Here is a 21,377-nt window from a genome sequence, read left to right as displayed (position 1 = left end):
TTAAACTATATTAGTCTTGTAGACTATTCTCTTTTACACGCATTTAGATGCTTATGCAGTCCTTTATTGATCGTAAACGAGGTCGACCCCGTCGCTGGTTAACCAACTGGGTTTTCTCCATAATTATTTATAGTTGCCTTAATGCTACAATACTCAATTCCTTCGGCCAATTTGTCTACTTCAACTTGGGCCCACACACACACACACACACACACACACACACACATATATATATATATATATATATGTGTGTGTGTTGTGTGTGTGTGTGAGTGTTATTCGAGACAATATTGTAGAAGTTATATATATATATATATATTTATATATATATATATATATATATATATGTGACACACACACATATATATATACATGTGTGTGTGTGTGTGTGTGAGTGTATTCGAGACAATATTGTAGAAGTTGATCGCTATTATATATATAATATTTCAAGTATAATAAGTATCAACTTCTACAATATTGCTTCGAGCATTCGCTCTCATCAAGAAATCATTGGAATATTTTATAAATAGCTCCTTTTATCATATAGTTGAGCACTATTATTTCATGGGTTTTGTTTTTATAATTATATATATATATATATGCATGCTTGTGTGTGAGGTGGGTTGGGGTGTTTGTGTGTGTATGAGCCGCCGTCTCAAAACGGTATTATAATATTGGTATGAATAAGATGTTAAAAATAGAACTTAAAAATCAAATAACTTATACGGCTTGGCCCAGTTTGTACGTTTTATTGAGGAGGAAGAATACCCTATTTTACATTTCATATTTATTACATCATGGGTAATTCCCGGAACAATTCACCAAAATAAATTTTTTTAAAAAACTAATTTTCTACGAGTATAAGTACACAACCATCGATTTGTGACACGGTCCAATGCTCTGTGGGACAGTGGAACGCCGACTATTGAAATAACCAACCCACAAGCCTAACGAGTTTTAGAAAAATAATCCTCTCGAAAAATATTTTAAGACGGGTGGAGGGTGTCGTTCCAGTCGGTTCTCAGGCTCACTCTCGCCACCACTAAAAGTTGTTATTCTATCATCTTCTGGCACTTCTCTACTTACTTCATGTCTTATTATTATCAACATAAGTGCCTGCTCCATTCACTTTTTATGAATTAATATCCACCCAATTATCGGAGCTTACTCAATGCTTCAATCGCCTCTGTATTAGTATTACATTGTTTGTGTTCAGAATAGAGCTCATCGTTTTAAAAAATAGGCTGACCTCACCAATAAACTTTTTGCGGCGATTGTGTGTTGACCTCGTGACCTCAAGAAGTTCCGAGAAGGACTCAAGAGAAAACTAACTGTGTTTGAAACTACTTTTTAAACGAGCGGTGGATGGCGTCGATTCGCGGCCATGCAGAGGGTACCGCGTCAGTTGGATCTCGTGTTCACCTCTCATCACCGCAAAAAAATGTTTACTCTCCAATCTTTTATTTTCTGGTACATCTGCTCTACCCTTTTGTTTGATTTTACGGTTTTACGGAGCTTGCGAGACATTTGGGTAATTTCAGCGCCAGCAAAAAGAAAGAAAATGAGATAATCGAAAATTTATGGAATTACAATTAAAGCATCCAAGAAAAAGTAAGTCGAAGAGGAATTGGTTCAAATAGAAAATAGATGTGGTTTCCGATAACACACCATCGATGTACGAGTACTTAGATTGAGATCACAAAAAACGGCTCATCCAGACACTGACACAGGATCCCACTGTGAAGTATACACTCAAATGTTTACAAGATATTATGTTCAAACAAAAAAATATAACTACGAAGTATTTTTAAGAATTAAGTTTCCCTGTCGCGCTGTACTCCCATAATAGTAATTGGTATCAAATGAAACTATGCAATTACCTATTGAACATAAGAACCGTAAAATTCCACACACTTCTACATTCGGTGTACCTAACGGTCAAAGCTGGTGACCAGGGAGTGTTTGCCTCTAGAAACTCGTCCTCGTCTTCAAATCGTTGACCTCGCAGCATTTCTTTCATCTTAGGGAAGAGATGGAAGGCGCATTGGGCAAGATCAGGTGAAAAGGGTTGGTGTTCCAACAATACCCACGAGTAGCCTTCAAGAGGCTCGTTCACAACTCTTGACTTGTGAACAGGTGCATTGTCATTATGCAGAATGGCGCCCCGTCCAAGCAAAGTCATCCTATTTTTTTCGTACCGCTGGTCTGTTTTTATTTAAGAACGAATATTATGTAATAGTTTCCGTTAACAGCTTGAGCAGGTGGGACAGGGCAGTTCAGTAAAATAACACGCGATGTGCATCACTTTCTTCTCTCTGTGTTCCTCATCCTGCATGTCAGATCTCCCATCTTCAACTTCCCTGACCCACCTTCTATTAGTTTGCCTATGGTTTGAATTGAAGGAGCATTGTGCTTCGAAACTTTACAAAGGTCTCCGTGTATTTCGACAGCAGACTTGCCGAGAAGAGTTGAAAATTTGATGACAACCCTAACATCGTAGCGTGAGAAAGTTACATCAGTGTTTCGCTTGAACTACAACGAGCAAAAGTTCAACAAACTGGCCACGCCCCAGCTCTATGACATGACAACCAATATACTTGAAATTTGGCATCGAGATTTCTTAGATATGACGTCATATTGTCTCAAATTTTGGTAATTCTATGTAGGTTATTCTGGCATGGCAGTTTTGTTGTTTTTTGTTTTTTTTTGCATCGCTGATGCGGCCGCAAAAAAATCGCACAATATCACCGATTTGCATTGCGACCGCTAAATCTGCAATGTTTTGCAAATTTTCGAGATTTTGCAAAGAAAAACAACAAAAAGGAGAAAAAAAAAGACTTTTATTCTCTTTTAATTTTGATAGCTCATGTAGAACGTAGTAGTAGTAGCGTATGGCTACACCTCCAAATTTATTTCGTCAACCCAGCTTCTAAAGTCTTCCTCCGCCCTAAGGTCGGTTTCGTAGCCACCTTTTAGTTAAGTGACTGGGCAGTGGAGGACGATGTGATCGCTGGTCTCTGGGGCTGCCTGACTTTTCTGGCAGGTATCACTGTTTCGAAGTTTCCATCTGCACATATTTGATGCAGTACTGCCATGTACAGTTTAGAGGCGATTTGAGGAAGTCCAGTGTTTCCTGGCGTTATTGAAAGCAGGCACTCTTTTCGTTGGATCTTTAATGTTTCCTCCTCTTGGTGTTTCCCTTTTCCACATTTATCTCCAGTTTTCCTCCACACTGAAGTCTGCCATTTTTGTTAGGTGGAAAGGTCTTCTCGATTTGAGCCTTGTTGTTGAAGGTGCCTGCTTTATTATTGATTTTATGGGAAGGATCATCACGTCGCCGTCGTACAGGAGCTTGCACGCTGCCATGACACTGAGGGTGATACCAGCCTAGATCCAATCTTGCTGGAATAGCTGAAGATGAGTAGCCAGACCAAGAATGATCCAAACCGGCGTCCAGAAAAGGTTCTTCCTTCTCCTTGACCCACACCTCCAACTCAATGAAAATTAAAAATAAGAAAAGATATCGTGCTGGCTCGGTCGTCGCCCAGTACAAAAAGTAAAAGGACCGCGTGTCAAACGTTTGAAGTCCGATTGACAGGACAAATGAGCTAGACTCCAACGTTGAAAACAGTCTCACTTTGGGCACTAGCATTAAAATACTTTCCCTGAATATAGAAGGAATATCAATGGCTAAGTGTGAGTACCTATCACATGTACTCAAAAAATATGATGTCGACATTGTCCTCCTCCGGGAAACTCATCTCGATGACACTGCCCCTCCCTCAAGATGTAGAACGTGAAAGATAATTAATCAAGAATTGTTTCTGTTTTAACTATCCCATTTTCTTCCTTTTTACTGGCGCTGATATGACCTTACACTTGTAAGCGCCGTGAAACCCTTATAAACAAACAAACACCTTTCTCTTTCGTGAACTAATAATGGGTCTTTAGGAAAATGTATCACAAATATTTGAAAATTTTGCTGTTTTTAGCTTGCAAAATTTTGGATTTTTTTTTTTTTTGGGCAAAAAAAACCGCCATGTCACCTTATTAACGAGTTATAGAAGAAGGAAACTTAATTCTGAAACATACCTCGAATCAGTACACAACAGAGAGAGGCTAAAAAAACACCACGTCCCAAAACTAACATTTCACATTTGACTGTTTCCTCCTCAGCCAAGGGCCATGATAAAACCAAGTAATCCCATTCCAAGACGAAGACAGAAAGCAACTCAGAAAACATAGGGGAATAGAAGACACAGCAAGTGACCTCCTTCCCACCATGAGATGTCAAGAGACCCCACCCAGTCTACTCTTTTGCTTGCTCGTCTCATTCCGAAACAAGGACACAAAAATACATGATAATGAACAAGGAATTAGAAGGATAGAAGATATAGCAAGGCTGCGGACCAGGGCTATCAATCCTTCAAAACAAAACAAAAGGTGCATAGAATTCCTCTTTTGACCAGGAAACGTAGGGCTGAAAAATATCATCTCACAAAATTATACATTTGACCTCTCAGCCAAGGGGAAAAAAAGTAATCCCGTTCCAGGACAAACATAGAAAGCAACCAATTGTTGTTTGTTTGTTTGTTTTTAAGGCTTTTACGGCGCTTGCAACACATGAAGGTCATATCAGCGCCAGTTAAAAGGAAGAAAATGGGATAGTCAAAAGTTCTAGAATTACAATTAAAGCACCCAAGACAAGGTAAGACAAAGGGGACTTGGTTCAAATAGGAAACAGATGTAGATTCCAAGAGCACACTATCAAAGTACTTAGTTTGAGATCACCTAAAAGTCTCATCCACACACAAGCCCAGGTCCCAACTAAGAGGGATACACTCAAATGTTTAAAAATCATATATAATATGTAAACAAAACAATACAGTACATAAACAGGGAGATGATTTACAAGGAAAAATATATTATCTCCCAAAATGCTAACTATACATTTGACTGTTTCCCTCCCAACTAGGGTATCCAGCCAGGGCCAGAACAAAAACAAGTAATCTCATTCCAAGACAAAGACAAAAAGCATGTTGGAAAACAGATATAGGGGGATAGAAGATACAGCAAGTACATCCCTGCCCAGTATGGGAGAAAGCAACCAAGGAAAGGAAAACATATAGAGGGATTAAAGACATAGCAACAGTGGTCAACATGGGAGGTCAGAAGAAAAAAACCCCACCCCCAGCCACTGAAAAGAGCCAAAATAAAACATGAAAAAAAAAAAAAATAAAATTATAAACGTTTGAATTTGAATATTTTATTTGTTGGCCTAATAAAATAAGTACATTCTATATAATATACAGTATATTCATTCAAAAGATGAGTAATTTACACCTGGCAACTCCGATATTTCTTTATCTCCATTTATTGAAGATAAAGGTTGGTCTCCATTAAAAAAAAAAACGTTCTGCAATGAAATACAAAAGAATAGGCATAATTGAATAAGAATTGGCAAAATTTAAAAAAAAGAGAAGACTATGATATGAATGAAAGACTTGCAGTTTGACATATACAACAGCCTAATAAGGGGGATTTTTTGGATTTAAGTCTTTGAGACAGGAAAACCTTTCATTTCCATAAGAGGAAAAACGAGGTTTTTAACGTCTGATTGAACTAAAATAATCAATATTACATAAAGTCTTGTTTTAAAAAAATTAAATTAATTAATAGGAATAAAAACCCTGCTTTACAAAAATAATATAAGGTTTTGGGAGACTTACCCCCTTTGTTCTTTCTTTGTTTGACAATTACAATTAAAGCATATAAAATTTATTTTTTTTAAATTTCTTTCTTTAACGTTTAATCTCATACATAAAAACAAGCACAACAACTATAATTCATCAAAAACAAAAAAAAAAACAAAAAAAAACAATTACAAAAATAAGGCTATTAATTTTTTTCTGTGTTATTTTAACAAATGTTACTGATTTGAGATATATGTGCCCTATCACATCGAAACTTTTTTTTTTAAAAGCTAGACAAAAGGAACTATATTTCATTAAAAGTATAGCACTGGTGTAGAACAGTTTCCAGAGCGAGATGATCTTCATTGTTCAACATAAAATTTTCATTGAAGGAATGAAGCAGACGTAACTTAGTTCTGTGTTATAGCTTTTAGGCCGCTAGTTGGGTGGGTGATAAGTTCTCACTAAATTCTCTCAGTTGTCCTTCAGAGACATTCCATCGATCTCAGTCCCTTTGCTTGTGAAGTGATTGCTCTACCAATTGAGTTACTGGGACCCCTTTTAAATCAGACTATAAATCTTAAAAGTTTTGGTATAATTGATCTAGAGGGCAGAAAAGGTGAGTATTTTACCTAAATGTAAAGCATTAATACAGACAGTGTAAATGAAACAAATATCACCTTTTCCCCACTCCGCGATAAAAAAATTTTAAAAAGAGGTGGGGGACAACTGAGAGGATGTAATAGATGTAACTAGACATGCGCGCACAGGGTCGTTGACAAAAAGAATTCACTCAAATGACAACATACCTTAAATCATTATCATATTAACAACATTAACATGAGGATTCACAAGAAAGAAAAAAAAACACTTTACACACAAAAAAAAAAAAAGATAATCAATTTGACTGTCTCCCACCCAGCAAATGATCCCAGGTAAATTCTAATGATCTCATTCCTGGTCAAAGACAAATTGCTACGATGATGCGATGAATGATACAGCTAAGATGACTTGATTTCACCCCCCGCCCAACAGACCAAAGAGAGTGGAGCAAACGTTCCCCTGATTTAAAGGTGCCTACAATCATCACATACATAAAGTGCTCTTACTAAAACAACTGTGTTGATAAGTTATTAATAATCCGACTTAAAGTAAAAAGAATTATGTTATAAAATGGTGCAAATTTCAAATAAAACTCAACCTGATTAAAAAAATAAACACAGGACAGCTGCCATTACTCAAATGTTTTAACATGTCAATAACAAATTCCCTGTATAATTCTTACTATATTCGTAATATTTTCAGAGTAACCATCTAGACCGGTGATAATCGGTAATCTGTATAGACAGGCAAAAACTGTACTTTCTCAGCATATATGACCCACTTTCTCAAAATAGTATTATGTATTATGGGGAGTGATATCGATGCTAAAAATAAACTTTATAACCAATGAAACTTGGGATGCATTTATTGCTTTTATTGATTGTCTGTCTCCCCGCCAACAAAAGACATACACACACCTGTGCCTGTTCTTAAATCTTTCCATTGTTATACGATTCCCTGCATAATTCTTACTAGATTATTCTTAACCTTTTCAGAGTAGCCATCTAGATATGTGATAATCAGTAATCTGTATAGACAGGCAATAATGTACTTTCTCAGCATATAAGACCCATTGTCTCAAAATAGTATTATATATTATGCTGAAAATAAACTTTTTATAATCAATGAAACTTGGGATGCATTTATTTCTTTAATTGCAGGAAGAATGAATACAGTTTCTACCATAGCATAATCCCAAATTTTTATATTCCTAATAATCTATATCCACTTTTCGGTATCCGCTTCATTCCGACACGATACCAGTTTGAGGTGGAGGGTAACATTTAGATTCCACCATGGCAAAATGAAAGTATAAAACTGAACTTTATAAAATTGGCTGTACATAGGGGGTCTGTATTTTTTAGACAGCTATATTTTTTAACAGTTTCTCTTGGGGTTTGAGCAACTTATGTTGAGGGAGATAAGTCACTAGCCTAAGAATAAAGGATTCACTGCGTAATAATAATAATAATAATAATAATAATAATAATAATAATAATAATAATAATAATAATAATATGTAATAATAATAATAATAATAATAATAATAATAATAATAAATAATAATAATAATAATAATAATAATAATAATAATAATAATAATAATAATAATAATAATAAATAATAATAATAATAATAAATATATAATAATAATAATAATAATAATAATAATAATAATAATAATAATAATAATAATAATAATAATAATAATAATAATAATAATAATAATAATAATAATAATAATAATAATAATAATAATAATAATAATAATAATAATAATAATAATAATAATAATAATAATAATAATAATAATAAATAATAATAATAATAATATAATAATAATAATTATAATATAATAATAATAATAATAATAATAATAATAATAATAATAATAATAAAGTGCATCTTGAATCCCAAAGTGCGAATGGTGGATTTTTCTCTCCTTTAAGCATAAAAAATGTTCAGACTCAGATCCCTCATTGGTAAACTTTCATAAAAGCGTTACCCACAGAATGACATAAAATGTAATTTAAAAAGATGCGAAATTAAAAAATTGTTCAGTGGCCAAACATTCTGTCTCAACTCTTTCAATTGACCAGACAAAGAGGCATTCATACGTTCTTATTTGACAAATTATAATACACAAGGTTGACGAGTAAAATCTGTTGTTATTTCTTGGCTTTTCCTTTTCCAGAGGCTTGAGGCTGTTTTGTTTTAAACAAAGCATAAGTGAAAAGAGTTAAGGGAAAATAGGCCAAAATCTAAACAAAATAAAAGTGATTGACATCCTCTATGTTTTCTTGGATATTCATAGAGACCAATTTTTCAAATAGCTTAATCTAATGCACAATACTGTTAACTCACTCAATCCTAGAGATTTTTGCTACTTTTCAAAATTGGAAAAAAATGTATTAAAAATGAGCATGTAACTAGATAGTTTTATTCAATTTTCATTAACATGTAAAAACTAAAAACATTAACTTTGATACTACGCCTATAATTTGTCTCCAAAAAAATGTAATAAATAGGCATGGGGTAAAAGTAACCCCGGGTAAACTACGGATATAGTCGGTGTTAGGGTTGAGTGAGTTAAGACCCAAAACAGCAGTATTCTTTGGATATTACGAGTATAATATAACCTATATTTGGAGCCTTTTCTTTTCTTTTGTTTCAATTTGCTAGTCAAAAATGCATAATCCTGGACATGCAAGGATCATTTCAACATATTTTAACAGCTCAATTATTTTACTTTTAATTTTTCTTCAGAATGCCAAATTGGGATAGTACTGATTGTATCAGGAGAGTTTGCTGCTATAAATATTATATATTAAAATGTGACTCCCTACATTGAATTCAGGGCAATGCCAGACGACAAATTAGTTTCAACTCAAAATGATCATAGTTCAGAAATTCAATTGTTTTAAAGTGTAAGAAGCTTTTCTCATCAGTGAATGCATTCATTTCATGTCAAATGCATAAATTAAGATTAAAATTTAATTTTAAGCATTGTATTCACCCCTACTTTATACTTTATAAAATTGTTTTTAAATATAATGCAATCTCAAACGAAATATTCTTGGCAGAATAAAGTGTAGAGCTTACGCTTTGAATAATCATTTTATAAAAATCCCTTGCTATTTCGTTATTTGGGCTAAGAAATTTAAAAAGATTTACTCTTTATGATTGTTAGGACATTGCAGTGAGTTTCTAAGTTCAGTTTAAGTGTTAATTTTCTAGATAGTTCACCCAGCAGTGATTGGGTAGCTGGGTCTGTTAGATCTGGCGGAAAGTACTTTGCAACAGACTAGCATCCGTTCCAAAGGGTAGCAAGCAATAACTATTGCCCAATAAAGGATGTAGAAACCAGGATAAACTCCAGCTCCACGGCCCCTAATGTAATATTAAATTGAAGTTTGAAAAGTGTAGCTTATGCTTGTTAATCTAGAAATTAAAATCAATTTGCACATAATTAATTATATAATTTTTGGAATTCAAATGTGAAAAAGATCAGGTTTGAAGTGAGACCTGATTGATTTTGAGTGAGGAAATTCCCACCTATGATGATCAATAATCTTTAAAAGGATATCTGTCGAGATCCACCTCTTGTCTCAGTATTCCGGTCAGAATAAATTCAGCACCAGTAACTGGAATGCCTGCTGCTATGGCGCTTTTACACAACTTTTCATCATCTGGGCAGGAAACGACAACCGTCTTGACCCCTGACTTGCTGGGCATTTTGGGTAAAAACTGAAATAAACAAATGAAGGAAAACTTTGAATTAAAATCCATCTAGTTCTGTTCTAAATACAAGCATACCTCCTAACCCTAACCCCCCCCCCCCCCCACCATATCTCTCTCTCTCTCTCTCTCACAAACACAACTATCTCTATCTCTCTCCTCAAACTCACAAACAAACACACACACACATGTGTACACATACACAAATACACATGCAACCGACCATGAAAAAGTCACAAAGACAACATAATATCCACATTACCTCAGCACCAGCACAATGAAGAATATCTGAAAAACAAGGGAAACGGAATTATTTTAAAGCTGTTACAATTATAAATCATGAATGTACAAAACAAAAGAAGAAGAAAGAGACGAGGAAATAAGAAAGAAAGAAAAAGAAACAAACTGAAGAAAGTAATCAAAACTATAAACATAAATATCAATATTTAGTTGTTAAAAATGTCACTTTGCAGATCTTGATATGCAATAAGCCCTATAGCAGATTAACAAAAATTAGGAGATGAAACTAAAAAGTACTAGTTGCAGTGTCAGAAAAAAAATAATAATGGGAAATTCCTTTACCTATTAAGAAATATTAGTTATGAAACAGTTTTTGTTCATCATATGGTTGAGATGGGGAATGTGATGGACTAGCATCCTATCCAAAGGGTTGAAAGCAATCATTGTCCATTTCACGTTATATAAACCAGAATAAACTCCGTCTCTGAAGGACTATTTTTTATTTTACCTGTAAATATAAGACTATTGACTGTTTTATTCATTAAGGTTGTGTGTAGCTCCAATAATGATAGATGAACTGGTATTGTTTACGAAATAAAGCCTTTAATAATTAAAAAGAAAACATTTGAAATGAAGAGTAAGATGGCCAAGTGGATAAGGCCTAGTACTTCCACCCAGGAGACCTGGGTTCGAGCCCTGTTGTTGGCATCTATTCTTTTTTCTTTTTCCAAGGGCAAAAATTTTTGCCTCCATTATTCAGTTTGTGGACCTCACTTCAGTTGAAACATAGGATATCTTTCGGTCTTCTGAAGTCTTTTTTTCGATGTAAACCGTAAAGAAAAATGTCTACTAATTTTATATGCCTTTTATTTTCTTGAAGTGTGCAAACCTTTCATTTGTTCTGGATCTGGTTTGACAGATTTGGTGACGTGAATCTTGTAGTCCTGGAGCATGGGACCACAGGACTGGGCCTTGGCAATGGATGTGGCCAGCTGGAAGTTGAACTGTTTCTCCATGGCAGAGTCCTTTACCAAGAATGGATGGCCATCTGAAATTTATATATAGAGGAGATGAAATAAAAGGGATTATCTGAAGACAAAATCACTACAATCAATTTATATAATTCTTTAAAATCCTCCGGAGACATAAGGCCTATGGAGCCAGAGTTTACCCTGGTTTTTGAAGGGTAAAATGGGCAATAGCAATTTCTAGCTACCCTTTGGATAAGACACCAGTCTATAGAATGATGGGAGGGGGTAGAAAAAAATCTTGCCTTCACTCAAAATTGATTGGCAGTCCCCCTGCATGTGAAAAAGTGCTCTACCAACCGAGTTATTGGGACTCCCAGTATATAATAAAAGGAACTTTCAAAATTATATTGAAGCAATGCCAAGCGTGTCGATCTGTTAGATATGGGGATGACACAGTAGTTGGAGGTCAGGTGGTCTCATCTGAATGCCAACTAGAAAAGTGAAAGATGCATTGTCTTCTTATCAGAACATTGTTGATGGTACTATAAATTTGACTCTGTGATACTTGACACCAAGATTTCTTACCTAGAAAGGTTCCAACACTTTTACAGTTTTCAAGCCACTGGGGAGTCACGATGGGAATTCCTTTTGCAAGACCTCCTAAAAATTTAACAGTTCGTCGAATCTGTTCATATGTGGATAGAAAAAAAATTTCAAGATAAAAATAAATCATTCCCAACAATGATGAAGGAATAAAGCATTTAAAAATGTCTACTAGTTTTATATTTTTAATACAGATTGATGTCTCAAATTTTCATATTTTTATTAACTAAAGTTAGTCTATACTTTCCAGTGTTTTTCATATTATATTATTTATCTATTCAGTGTTCTTATCATTCAACAATAACCATCTGAATGAATGGAATGTGAATCTACAATAAAAGTTTACGAGTTTCTGTGCAAAGTACAAAGTCAAAATAAAACAAACATACAAACAAACAAAACAAAAGATAATTTTATAACAGCTCTCTTTGATTTGATCTTATATACAGTTTGCCCAAAACCATTTCAGAGCAAACAACAGTATAACAAACCATGCTTACCTTGTCTGTGACGAGATGTGTGCATCTCTGGATTGAAGTTTCTAATTCACCACCCATGTCTTTAACTATCTGTTTTGTTTTTTTAAATATAAAAATAAACTATTAGATATATTTTTTAAATTCTCTTTTTACTGAAGCATTCCTCAAGCATTCCTAGAAAAAATAATGATAATCTGATAAGCCCTTGGAAAAAACCTCAATGTCAACTTACTTACTTACTTATCCAAACCAGCGACCACCTGAGCTCTAGCCCTTCGGTCTTGTGCCATGACGTAGAAGTTATACGTCTTTTGTAGTTGTTCCAGGTGACTATAAAGTGTGTTACTGCCTCAATGTCAACAGGAATAATCTATGCATTCCAAGTGAGGAAATTGAGGTTTAATAATATTGCTTAAGGAAAAGAACATATGTGCAAGAAGTGGGACTCATTCAATAGGTTACATTGCAATGCCTTATCCACTCTTCCACCACACACCCCTATCAAATATCACTTTTAAAAAATAATAAAATAAAAAAAATAAAAAACAACATATAATGTTAATACCTTAGCATGTATTCTATAAAAAATATAATTTAAAAGATAAATTAAATTATAAAATATACAAATTTCCTTGTTTTCATCATTAACATTTACATTTTCGATCTTAAGGATCAATGGAAAGAAAAAAATTCCTTAAATTAATTTTTTAAAATGAAAACTAATCACATAAAACAATAGGCCTAAAGAGAGATTTTGAAGGTCTATCCTCAATATCTGAAAATAGGAAAATTGGAGAAATTGAGATTTAGAAAACCAGTGTCCAATTTATTTTAATTACATTAATATAGACTATGAACATATAAGGATATGTCATTTCGAAATACAATTGAGATAGTCTGATCAAAATGAGATTAATGTCAGTTCATATAATGGATGGTTGTGCCCAATGCCAAACAGAGTACACATGTGCAGCTTTGTAGTCTTATGACATGATTCTCGGTTTAGGACCCTAGTTCCAGCCCCACTGAGAGAAGCACAAAGTGCGGCTATGTGGTCAAGTGGTATGACACTCGCTTTCGGATCAGAAGGTCCTGGGGTCAAGCCTCGTGCTCGGCGCATAGTTGGGCCCTTGGAAAAGGCTCTTTACTCACATTATCTCACCGTACTCAGGTGTAAAATGAGTACCTGGCCGTTAACAGAGTTGTCTTTGTCCGAAAAATTGTAATATCGCCTAATAGGCCACATTTAGTGGATATTGCACTATATAAAGCTCAATTTTATTTTTTTAAAAAGTTGAGTCCTTCTAAATGTTAAGTGTTGCTGTTAACTGGGGACCCCTTGCCTGAGTTTGAGCATATTTAGTAAAAATTGCGCTATAGGGAATGAGATTAGTGGAAGAGTAGCGTCCCTTGATTGGACGTCAGCCATAGTCTGTGACGTCACCGGCGCGAGGACGAGAGACGCAGGCGCACAACCAACATGACGTTCTCTCTCTAATAACTTTTCTGCCGGTGACATCACAGACTATGGGTGACGTCCAATCAAGGGACGCTACTCTTCCGCTAATCTCTTTCCCTATATAAAAGCTCACCACATACCTTTTCCCCTTTCTGATCGATGACTCCAGTAAACATGACCCTTGGTTTGTGGTCAGTGGTCGATTTCCTAAGGGACGGACTGGATAAGGCCTTCTGTTGGCTTGAGGACAGTGATTGAGATGACGGTGTGCTGGGTGTGCGAGGTGTGGCAGGAGTGGAAGGGACTGAAGACGACTTTGCCTTTTTGGACTTTGGTGTGTTCTCCTTATCATGAAATGAGCATGGAAAATGAAAAAAAAAAAGTTAATGAATAAATAAAAAAAACAACAGGCAAATAAATAAATTAAAAGGAAAACAAACAATAAATTCTGTTTATTCATTTCAAAGGAAATAATTGTCTTTAGAGGAGTCTATTCCAAGAGAAGCTGAATAACCAAGGTGTCAGCAACAGTGCAGCACTGTATAGTGAGTTAAAGAAAAGTGGTTTGCTCAAGGCCACACATTTGAGATCAGCATCTTTTCCGTACAAAGCAAAGTCATACTGCTAAGCCATGCTGCCCCTAAATAACATGTTCACATTGCCACCCTCTCATCTCTCCTTCGTCTTTGGTGTCTCATTCATCATGTTTTGTTGACAAAGGGGAAAACCCGCAAAGTTTACAAAATCGATCTCTGTAAATTAAACTGAAGCTGCTATTCCACTTTCTCATTTAATATTTATTCCTAAATAGCATGCAAAAGTAAGCAAACAAATAAATAAAAAAGCATTGTGAAAGAAGGGTGTGCATAACTCAATTGTTTTTTTGGCATCCAAGCATAAAATATCTAATCATAAATCTTAAATATACAGTTCATGTGAATGGTCTTTGGGAATCATGTTCGATAAATTTGAAGGTGTACTTTGCAGTGAAGAAAAACTTCACTACATGAACTGAGAGACCTGATGAATTAATAACCAAATTAATTATTGAGGGAGATTTTATAAAACAAAACTGTGTTATTAAATGTTCTTTATTTAAATAATGCATAAAAAAAAAAAAAAAAAGAATTCCATGTACTGATCCACATGATACATTTTTATTAAGGGTCTATCTTGAGAAAATACAAGAGATAACTTCAACATCAGCTGCACTGCAGAGCTGCAAAGTGAGCAATAAGTGCTAAATTTCTCACTCAAGGAAAAAGAAACAAGAAGCTGACAACATAGCTCAAACCCATGTCTCCATGGCATAAGTGCAACGCGATACCCTGGCCTGAAATAATTAGACAATGGCAGTGTCAATCAAAATTTTTTAAAAATCTCATTCATTCTTAAATTCTCACCTGATTAGATTCTTGTGAGTTCAATATCCTTCCTCTCTTTGTCTGACTACTGGACTGACTTGACTGGTCCTTTGCCGATAATTTCTGCTTTTTGGGTGTACCCTGCCTGTTATCCTTTGCCTCCTCATCCCCCTTTGGTTCATCTTCCAAAACCCTCTTCCTTCCTTTGGCTGGTTGTGCAGCTGTTACTGTGGAAGCCACTGAAGGTTTTTGAAATACTTCTACAGTCCCTAAATCAGCATCATCATTTTTACTTGATCTTCCAGACCTCTTTCCTGCAGGTTTCTTTAGTTCTGTAAAGGGCAAATCTTGGGAACTTTTATCTACAATATCGTCCAACCTTTTAGTTGTTCTTCTACTTCTTCCCTTTGATGCAGTTTCCTCCTTATGACCCACCTCATCTGTGAGGGCGACATCATTATTACTTGACGATTTTTCATTTATTGTTGCTAATGACGTACCTTCACTTGCTTTTGTCCCTCTTCTTTGCCTAGAACTGGAAACTTTAACCAACTCCTGACTTTCCTTACTAGAGGATTCTACAATTTTGTCTTCTTTTTCTGCCACTTTCCTTCCCCTCCTACCAGCAGCCTTAGACATTTCTTTATCCTCAACTGATGTCGAATCAGTACTTAATGCTTCAATTTTTTCTTTTTCATTTTTTACATCATCTCCTTTTTCTTTGATTTGCACTTTCTGAGAAACACTCTCTGCAATGTTTCTGCCTCTCCTACTCGATGTTCTACCCTCCTCTTTTTTTTCATTCTGCAGTATTGACTCCTCTTTTTTATCCTTTCCAACATCCTTCTTTTCTTCCTCTTCCTCCATCTTTTTCTGTGCTTGTCTCTTTCCTCCTTTCTTTGGCTGAACATTACTAGATTCGATAGACTCATAATCCATATCTTTCACAACTGGCTTACTTTTACTTTCTTCCTCGTCACCCTCAATTTGCTTTCTTTTCCCTCTTCTCGAAGATGCCCTTACAGCTTCATTTTTCAAGATTTCCTTATCTGATTTATCACCTCTTGTCATTGCCTCTTCCTCAACACTTGATTTCTCCTCGTCAGCCTGAGAATGTGTCTCCAGATCTTTGTCATTAGATTTCCCAATTCTACCTCTTCTTCCTTTATGACTGACAGGTTTTTCCTCCACAGCTTCACTGACTCGTGTCCTTCTTCCGGATATCCTCACACTTTTCTCATTTAATTGTTCATTCTCTCCATCTTTATCAGCCAAATCCTTTCTGTTCATGTCTGGTTCTAACCTCAATCTCTTCGATTTACTCTTATCTTCTTCCACGACACTTTCAGCTCCTCTCTTATTTCCTCGTCCAACAGTCTTGTCACTTTCATCCTGCATCTCAAAATTACTTTCTGCTTTACCAACTTCCTTTTCTATACCATCTGTATGCTTTCTTCCTTTCCTTGTATTACTTTTATTCTCTGTCACTTTAACACTATCTGTCTCTGTCTGCTTTTCTCTTTCTTTTACATCTGCACTTACTGTGTCTGTGTCTTTTTGTTCCTCTGATACACCTAGTGCATCTTGTTTCACATCACCATTCAATTTCGATCTTTTACCTCTTCTTTTCAAAGCTGTTGAACTTATTGTTGTCTTTTCAACTTCATCAGAATTATTGACCTTGGTGTCGTCATTAGACACTGTCTTCTTATTTGTAACCTTGTTTTCATCTCCCATAACATCATCATCATCATCATCATCATCATCATCATCATCATCATCATTCAATTTTGATCTTTTACCTCTTCTTGTAAAACTTGATGAACTTGTTATCTTTTCAAGTTCACCAGAATCATTGTCTTGGACGTCATTAGGCATAATTTTATCTGTAATCTTGTTTTCTCCTGACATTGCCTCATCATCTACATTATTTTCTTTGGCCTTCTCATCTTTTTCTGCTTCACTTGTATTTTTCTCAGCTTTCCCTTTTTTCCCTCTCTTATTTGATAATTCTGTGGTTTCAAAATCCTTCAAAAGTGAATTTCTTGACACGCGCCTTCCACTCTTCCTTACATTTTCTTCCACAGGAGGGTCATCAACCTTGCGACTTCTACCTCTTCCACCCTTATTTGATCCAATCTCATTAACTGATGATTCTGCTGTTTTGCTTCTGTTTTCATAGACATCATTGTCTTTCATCTTAACTTCATCATCCTTTTTAGAGGCAACAACAGAACGCTTCCCTCTACCTTTTCCTTTCACATTTTTAGAGGTCGTCTCTGCACTTTCACAAGTGTCTGCATCAGTTTCCTTTACATTTTTCCTTGTATTTCTAGAGGGCTTTGATTTTGAAGTCTGCTCCTGACACTGTAGACAGACAGATAGAAATATTTAATTCATGTAGACTGATTTACTGATTGTGTGCATTTCGAAACCAGTCATTGAAAACATCAAGGAAATCATCCAATGATGACAGTCAGACCTGTCACCATCGTGAGCTTAAAAAAAAAAGTCTGACATTTCAAAGAGAACTGAAAAACTTTAAAGATGGTGACAGTGAATCAGTAAAATGAAATTTTCAAGAATATTCCACGTGAGTAGCATTTTATGGAAATTGAGTTATTGGTATGGTATGAAAGAGTAGACAATTCTTTACATTTTGCCTTTTATTTAATGGAAAAAAAAAAGAAGTTAAAAATTGGCAGAATTAAAACTAAAAGACAACTTCAACATTTAAAGTGCCTTTGAAAAATAAATATTAAATCAAAATGTTTAAAGTGCAAATTTTACTTTAAATTTTGCGAAAGTAGGCTATGTAGAAATTAACAAAGTATCATATTGGAAATCATAATTTTCATCAAAAATTTATTTTTTTAAAATAGACATTTCCAAAAAAATAATATGAATCTAAAATTACATTTGTGAATTTCATTTTTCACACTTCATTTATCCAACAATTAAGTGTGGAAAAAAAAGTAATGGGTGAAAAACCTAATAATGCTATAAATCCTTCTAAATATTGCAACAAGCCACGAATCTCTAAAACCTTACCTCGTCAGAGAAAGCCACACGTTTTGGACTTGGAGAGGGACTGCGGCTTCGTTTCCCTGACACCAGAACAGGTTTTAAGGGGGAATGAGATGGTAGGGGAATAACAGGCTGTTTCACGACATTTTCTCCTGAGCCACCATCGGCATCCAGGCTGTCGGGTAAAACAGCTTGTGATTGTGTGGACACATCAAGACAACTTACAAACCTGGAATCCTTGCCTGTGAAGATCAAAGTATTTTTTTTTTGGTAAAAGGGAATTAAAATAATGAAATCACATAATGTTTATTATATTTATCATCAACAAGAATATAATTTAATATTTATTTTACAAGACATAAAAAAATCTTAAAAGCAGGCATTTTAGCAAGGCACACAGACTCATTGTCCTGAAAACAACAAGATATGAAGTGAGTAGAAAAGTGCCAGAAGACAATAGAGAATAAAAAAAATTTTTCGCGGCGGTGGTGGGGTCTGAACCTGCGACCTTATTGGCACGACAACTCCGCCCGGCAGGTGAGAGCGCGGCTCTACCGTGTGAGCTATCCACGAACACAAAAATATTCGTTTCAAACCCAAAGTCATCTCTAGATCCCTCTCTCACCCACTTCTTGAGATCGCCGATTCGTTCACCACCATCGCGAAGCAATTTTGACCAGCAGTTAAGCTCAACAGCCAATATTCTCATCACAAACATATAACACAGAAACGATTGAGACACCGAGTATGCTCCGGCGCATGGGGTGAATTTTTAATTCAGAAAAGTGAGTGGAGCAGGCACTTATGTTGGTAACAACAAGATATGAAGTGAGTAGAAAAGTGCCAGAAGACAATAGAGAATAAAAAAATTTTTTCGCGGCGGTGGTGGGGTCTGAACCTGCGACCTTATTGGCACGACAACTCCGCCCGGCAGGTGAGAGCGCGGCTCTACCGTGTGAGCTATCCACGAACACAAAAATATTCGTTTCAAACCCAAAGTCATCTCTAGATCCCTCTCTCACCCACTTCTTGAGATCGCCGATTCGTTCACCACCATCGCGAAGCAATTTTGACCAGCAGTTAAGCTCAACAGCCAATATTCTCATCACAAACATATAACACAGAAACGATTGAGACACCGAGTATGCTCCGGCGCATGGGGTGAATTTTTAATTCAGAAAAGTGAGTGGAGCAGGCACTTATGTTGGTAACAACAAGATATGAAGTGAGTAGAAAAGTGCCAGAAGACAATAGAGAATAAAAAAAATTTTTCGCGGCGGTGGTGGGGTCTGAACCTGCGACCTTATTGGCACGACAACTCCGCCCGGCAGGTGAGAGCGCGGCTCTACCGTGTGAGCTATCCACGAACACAAAAATATTCGTTTCAAACCCAAAGTCATCTCTAGATCCCTCTCTCACCCACTTCTTGAGATCGCCGATTCGTTCACCACCATCGCGAAGCAATTTTGACCAGCAGTTAAGCTCAACAGCCAATATTCTCATCACAAACATATAACACAGAAACGATTGTGACACCGAGTATGCTCCGGTGCATGGGGTGAATTTTTAATTCAGAAAAGTGAGTGGAGCAGGCACTTATGTTGGTAACAACAAGATATGAAGTGAGTAGAAAAGTGCCAGAAGACAATAGAGAATAAAAAAAATTTTTCGCGGCGGTGGTGGGGTCTGAACCTGCGACCTTATTGGCACGACAACTCCGCCCGGCAGGTGAGAGCGCGGCTCTACCGTGTGAGCTATCCACGAACACAAAAATATTCGTTTCAAACCCAAAGTCACCTCTAGATCCCTCTCTCACCCACTTCTTGAGATCGCCGATTCGTTCACCACCATCGCGAAGCAATTTTGACCAGCAGTTAAGCTCAACAGCCAATATTCTCATCACAAACATATAACACAGAAACAAAGGTAAATATAATAAATGAATACATTAAGTGCTCAGATCAGTTTTCAGTTGTGGAAGAATGTGTAAAGAGTTTTTGATTTTATAAAATCAATTTTTAAAAAATTTAGTCAAGTTTCAATGTCTGTCACAAAAGAATTAATAATACGCACTCAAAGATAAAAAATGGATGATGGCGATAATAATAAAAATAATAATAATAATCAAAATAATAATAAGAAGAACCACAAGAACATCAATAATGATAGCAATAATAAAAATAATTATTAAAATAATAATAATAATAATTTTTTAAAATTAAATAAACAAAAAAATAAAATTCCCTTTATTCATCGCATAGGGGAAATTTGTCTCTAGGGTCTATTCCAAGGGGTGACTGGAATAACCCAGGTGTCAGCCGCCGTGCAGTGCCACAAATTGAGCTAGGGTGAGGTGACTTGCTCAAGACCACACAGCGGAGCTGCGGGTGATCGAACTTGGTACATTTCGGGTACGAAGCAAAGACCGTACCGCTGAGCCACGCTGTCCGTAAATAATAATAATAATAACAACAATAATAATAAACATACCAATGTCATCAAAATCTGGAGAACACTGACTTTCCCCGACCCATGGATTAGAGTCCTTTGATTGGATCGGAATTTCAATGCTGAGAGCAGACGACGACGCAGATGCACCCTTCTCATCCTCTGATACGACAGACTCTTTGCTTTCGGTTTTCTTTTTGGATGGAGAGGAGCTTGAAATAGCCAGTGTGCTTTTCACATCTGCTTCAACCTGTAGGTCATATGCAAGTGTTGGTTCCACATTTTTTGGCTTTGAGTTTTCGATATCCATCACAAATGCCTGCAAGCAAAGGTAATACATAGTAATCTATACATTCTTAAAAAATGTTGGTAATATATAAAGGTAAGGATAATAGAGTTTGGAGTGAAATCATTAATTCTGTTAAACATTTTTGAAAGGTTTTGGCCAAGCAAATTTTAATAACTCAACCAAAACACATCAAGAGAGATAATTTACCAGAATTCTTTTTTTAATTCATTAAAATTAATTATTAAATTAAATTCCCTTTATTTATCCCATTGGGGAAATTTGTCTCTGGGTTCTATTCCAAGGGAAGACTGGAATAACCCAGGCATCAGCCGCAGCGCAGCAACTAAATTGAGCTAGGGCGAGGTGACTTGCTCACGGCCACAGAGCGCAGCACCTGTGATCGAACTCTGTACCTTTCGGGTATGAAGCAAAGACCGTACTGCTGAGCCACTTACCCCTGACA

General features: G+C 35.7%; 1 protein-coding gene across 3 annotated transcripts in view; it reads right to left on the bottom strand.

Moving 5' to 3' along the window:
* Positions 1 to 8,202: 8,202 nt before the first annotated feature.
* Positions 8,203 to 21,377, bottom strand: part of LOC144970662 (uncharacterized) — a 45,223-nt gene continuing 32,048 nt past the window's right edge. For all 3 annotated transcript variants that reach the window (XM_078910533.1, XM_078910524.1, XM_078910543.1), the window contains exons 16-25: positions 20,668 to 20,944; positions 18,202 to 18,419; positions 15,190 to 17,517; positions 13,927 to 14,130; positions 12,349 to 12,417; positions 11,831 to 11,930; positions 11,164 to 11,322; positions 10,297 to 10,322; positions 9,883 to 10,043; positions 8,203 to 8,525 (exon numbers count right to left, since the gene is read on the bottom strand). In XM_078910533.1, the coding sequence (XP_078766659.1) occupies positions 8,465 to 8,525; positions 9,883 to 10,043; positions 10,297 to 10,322; positions 11,164 to 11,322; positions 11,831 to 11,930; positions 12,349 to 12,417; positions 13,927 to 14,130; positions 15,190 to 17,517; positions 18,202 to 18,419; positions 20,668 to 20,944 (3,603 nt within the window). In that variant the 3' untranslated portion in view covers positions 8,203 to 8,464. The remainder of the gene's footprint in view (positions 8,526 to 9,882; positions 10,044 to 10,296; positions 10,323 to 11,163; positions 11,323 to 11,830; positions 11,931 to 12,348; positions 12,418 to 13,926; positions 14,131 to 15,189; positions 17,518 to 18,201; positions 18,420 to 20,667; positions 20,945 to 21,377) is intronic.

The sequence above is a fragment of the Berghia stephanieae genome, chromosome 1 (genome assembly GCF_034508935.2).
Source record: "Berghia stephanieae isolate SIO BIC M18660-M18661 chromosome 1, UCSD_Bste_1.3, whole genome shotgun sequence".
Classification (NCBI taxonomy): domain Eukaryota; kingdom Metazoa; phylum Mollusca; class Gastropoda; order Nudibranchia; family Aeolidiidae; genus Berghia; species Berghia stephanieae.
This window is presented reverse-complemented; position numbering and strand designations above follow the sequence as displayed.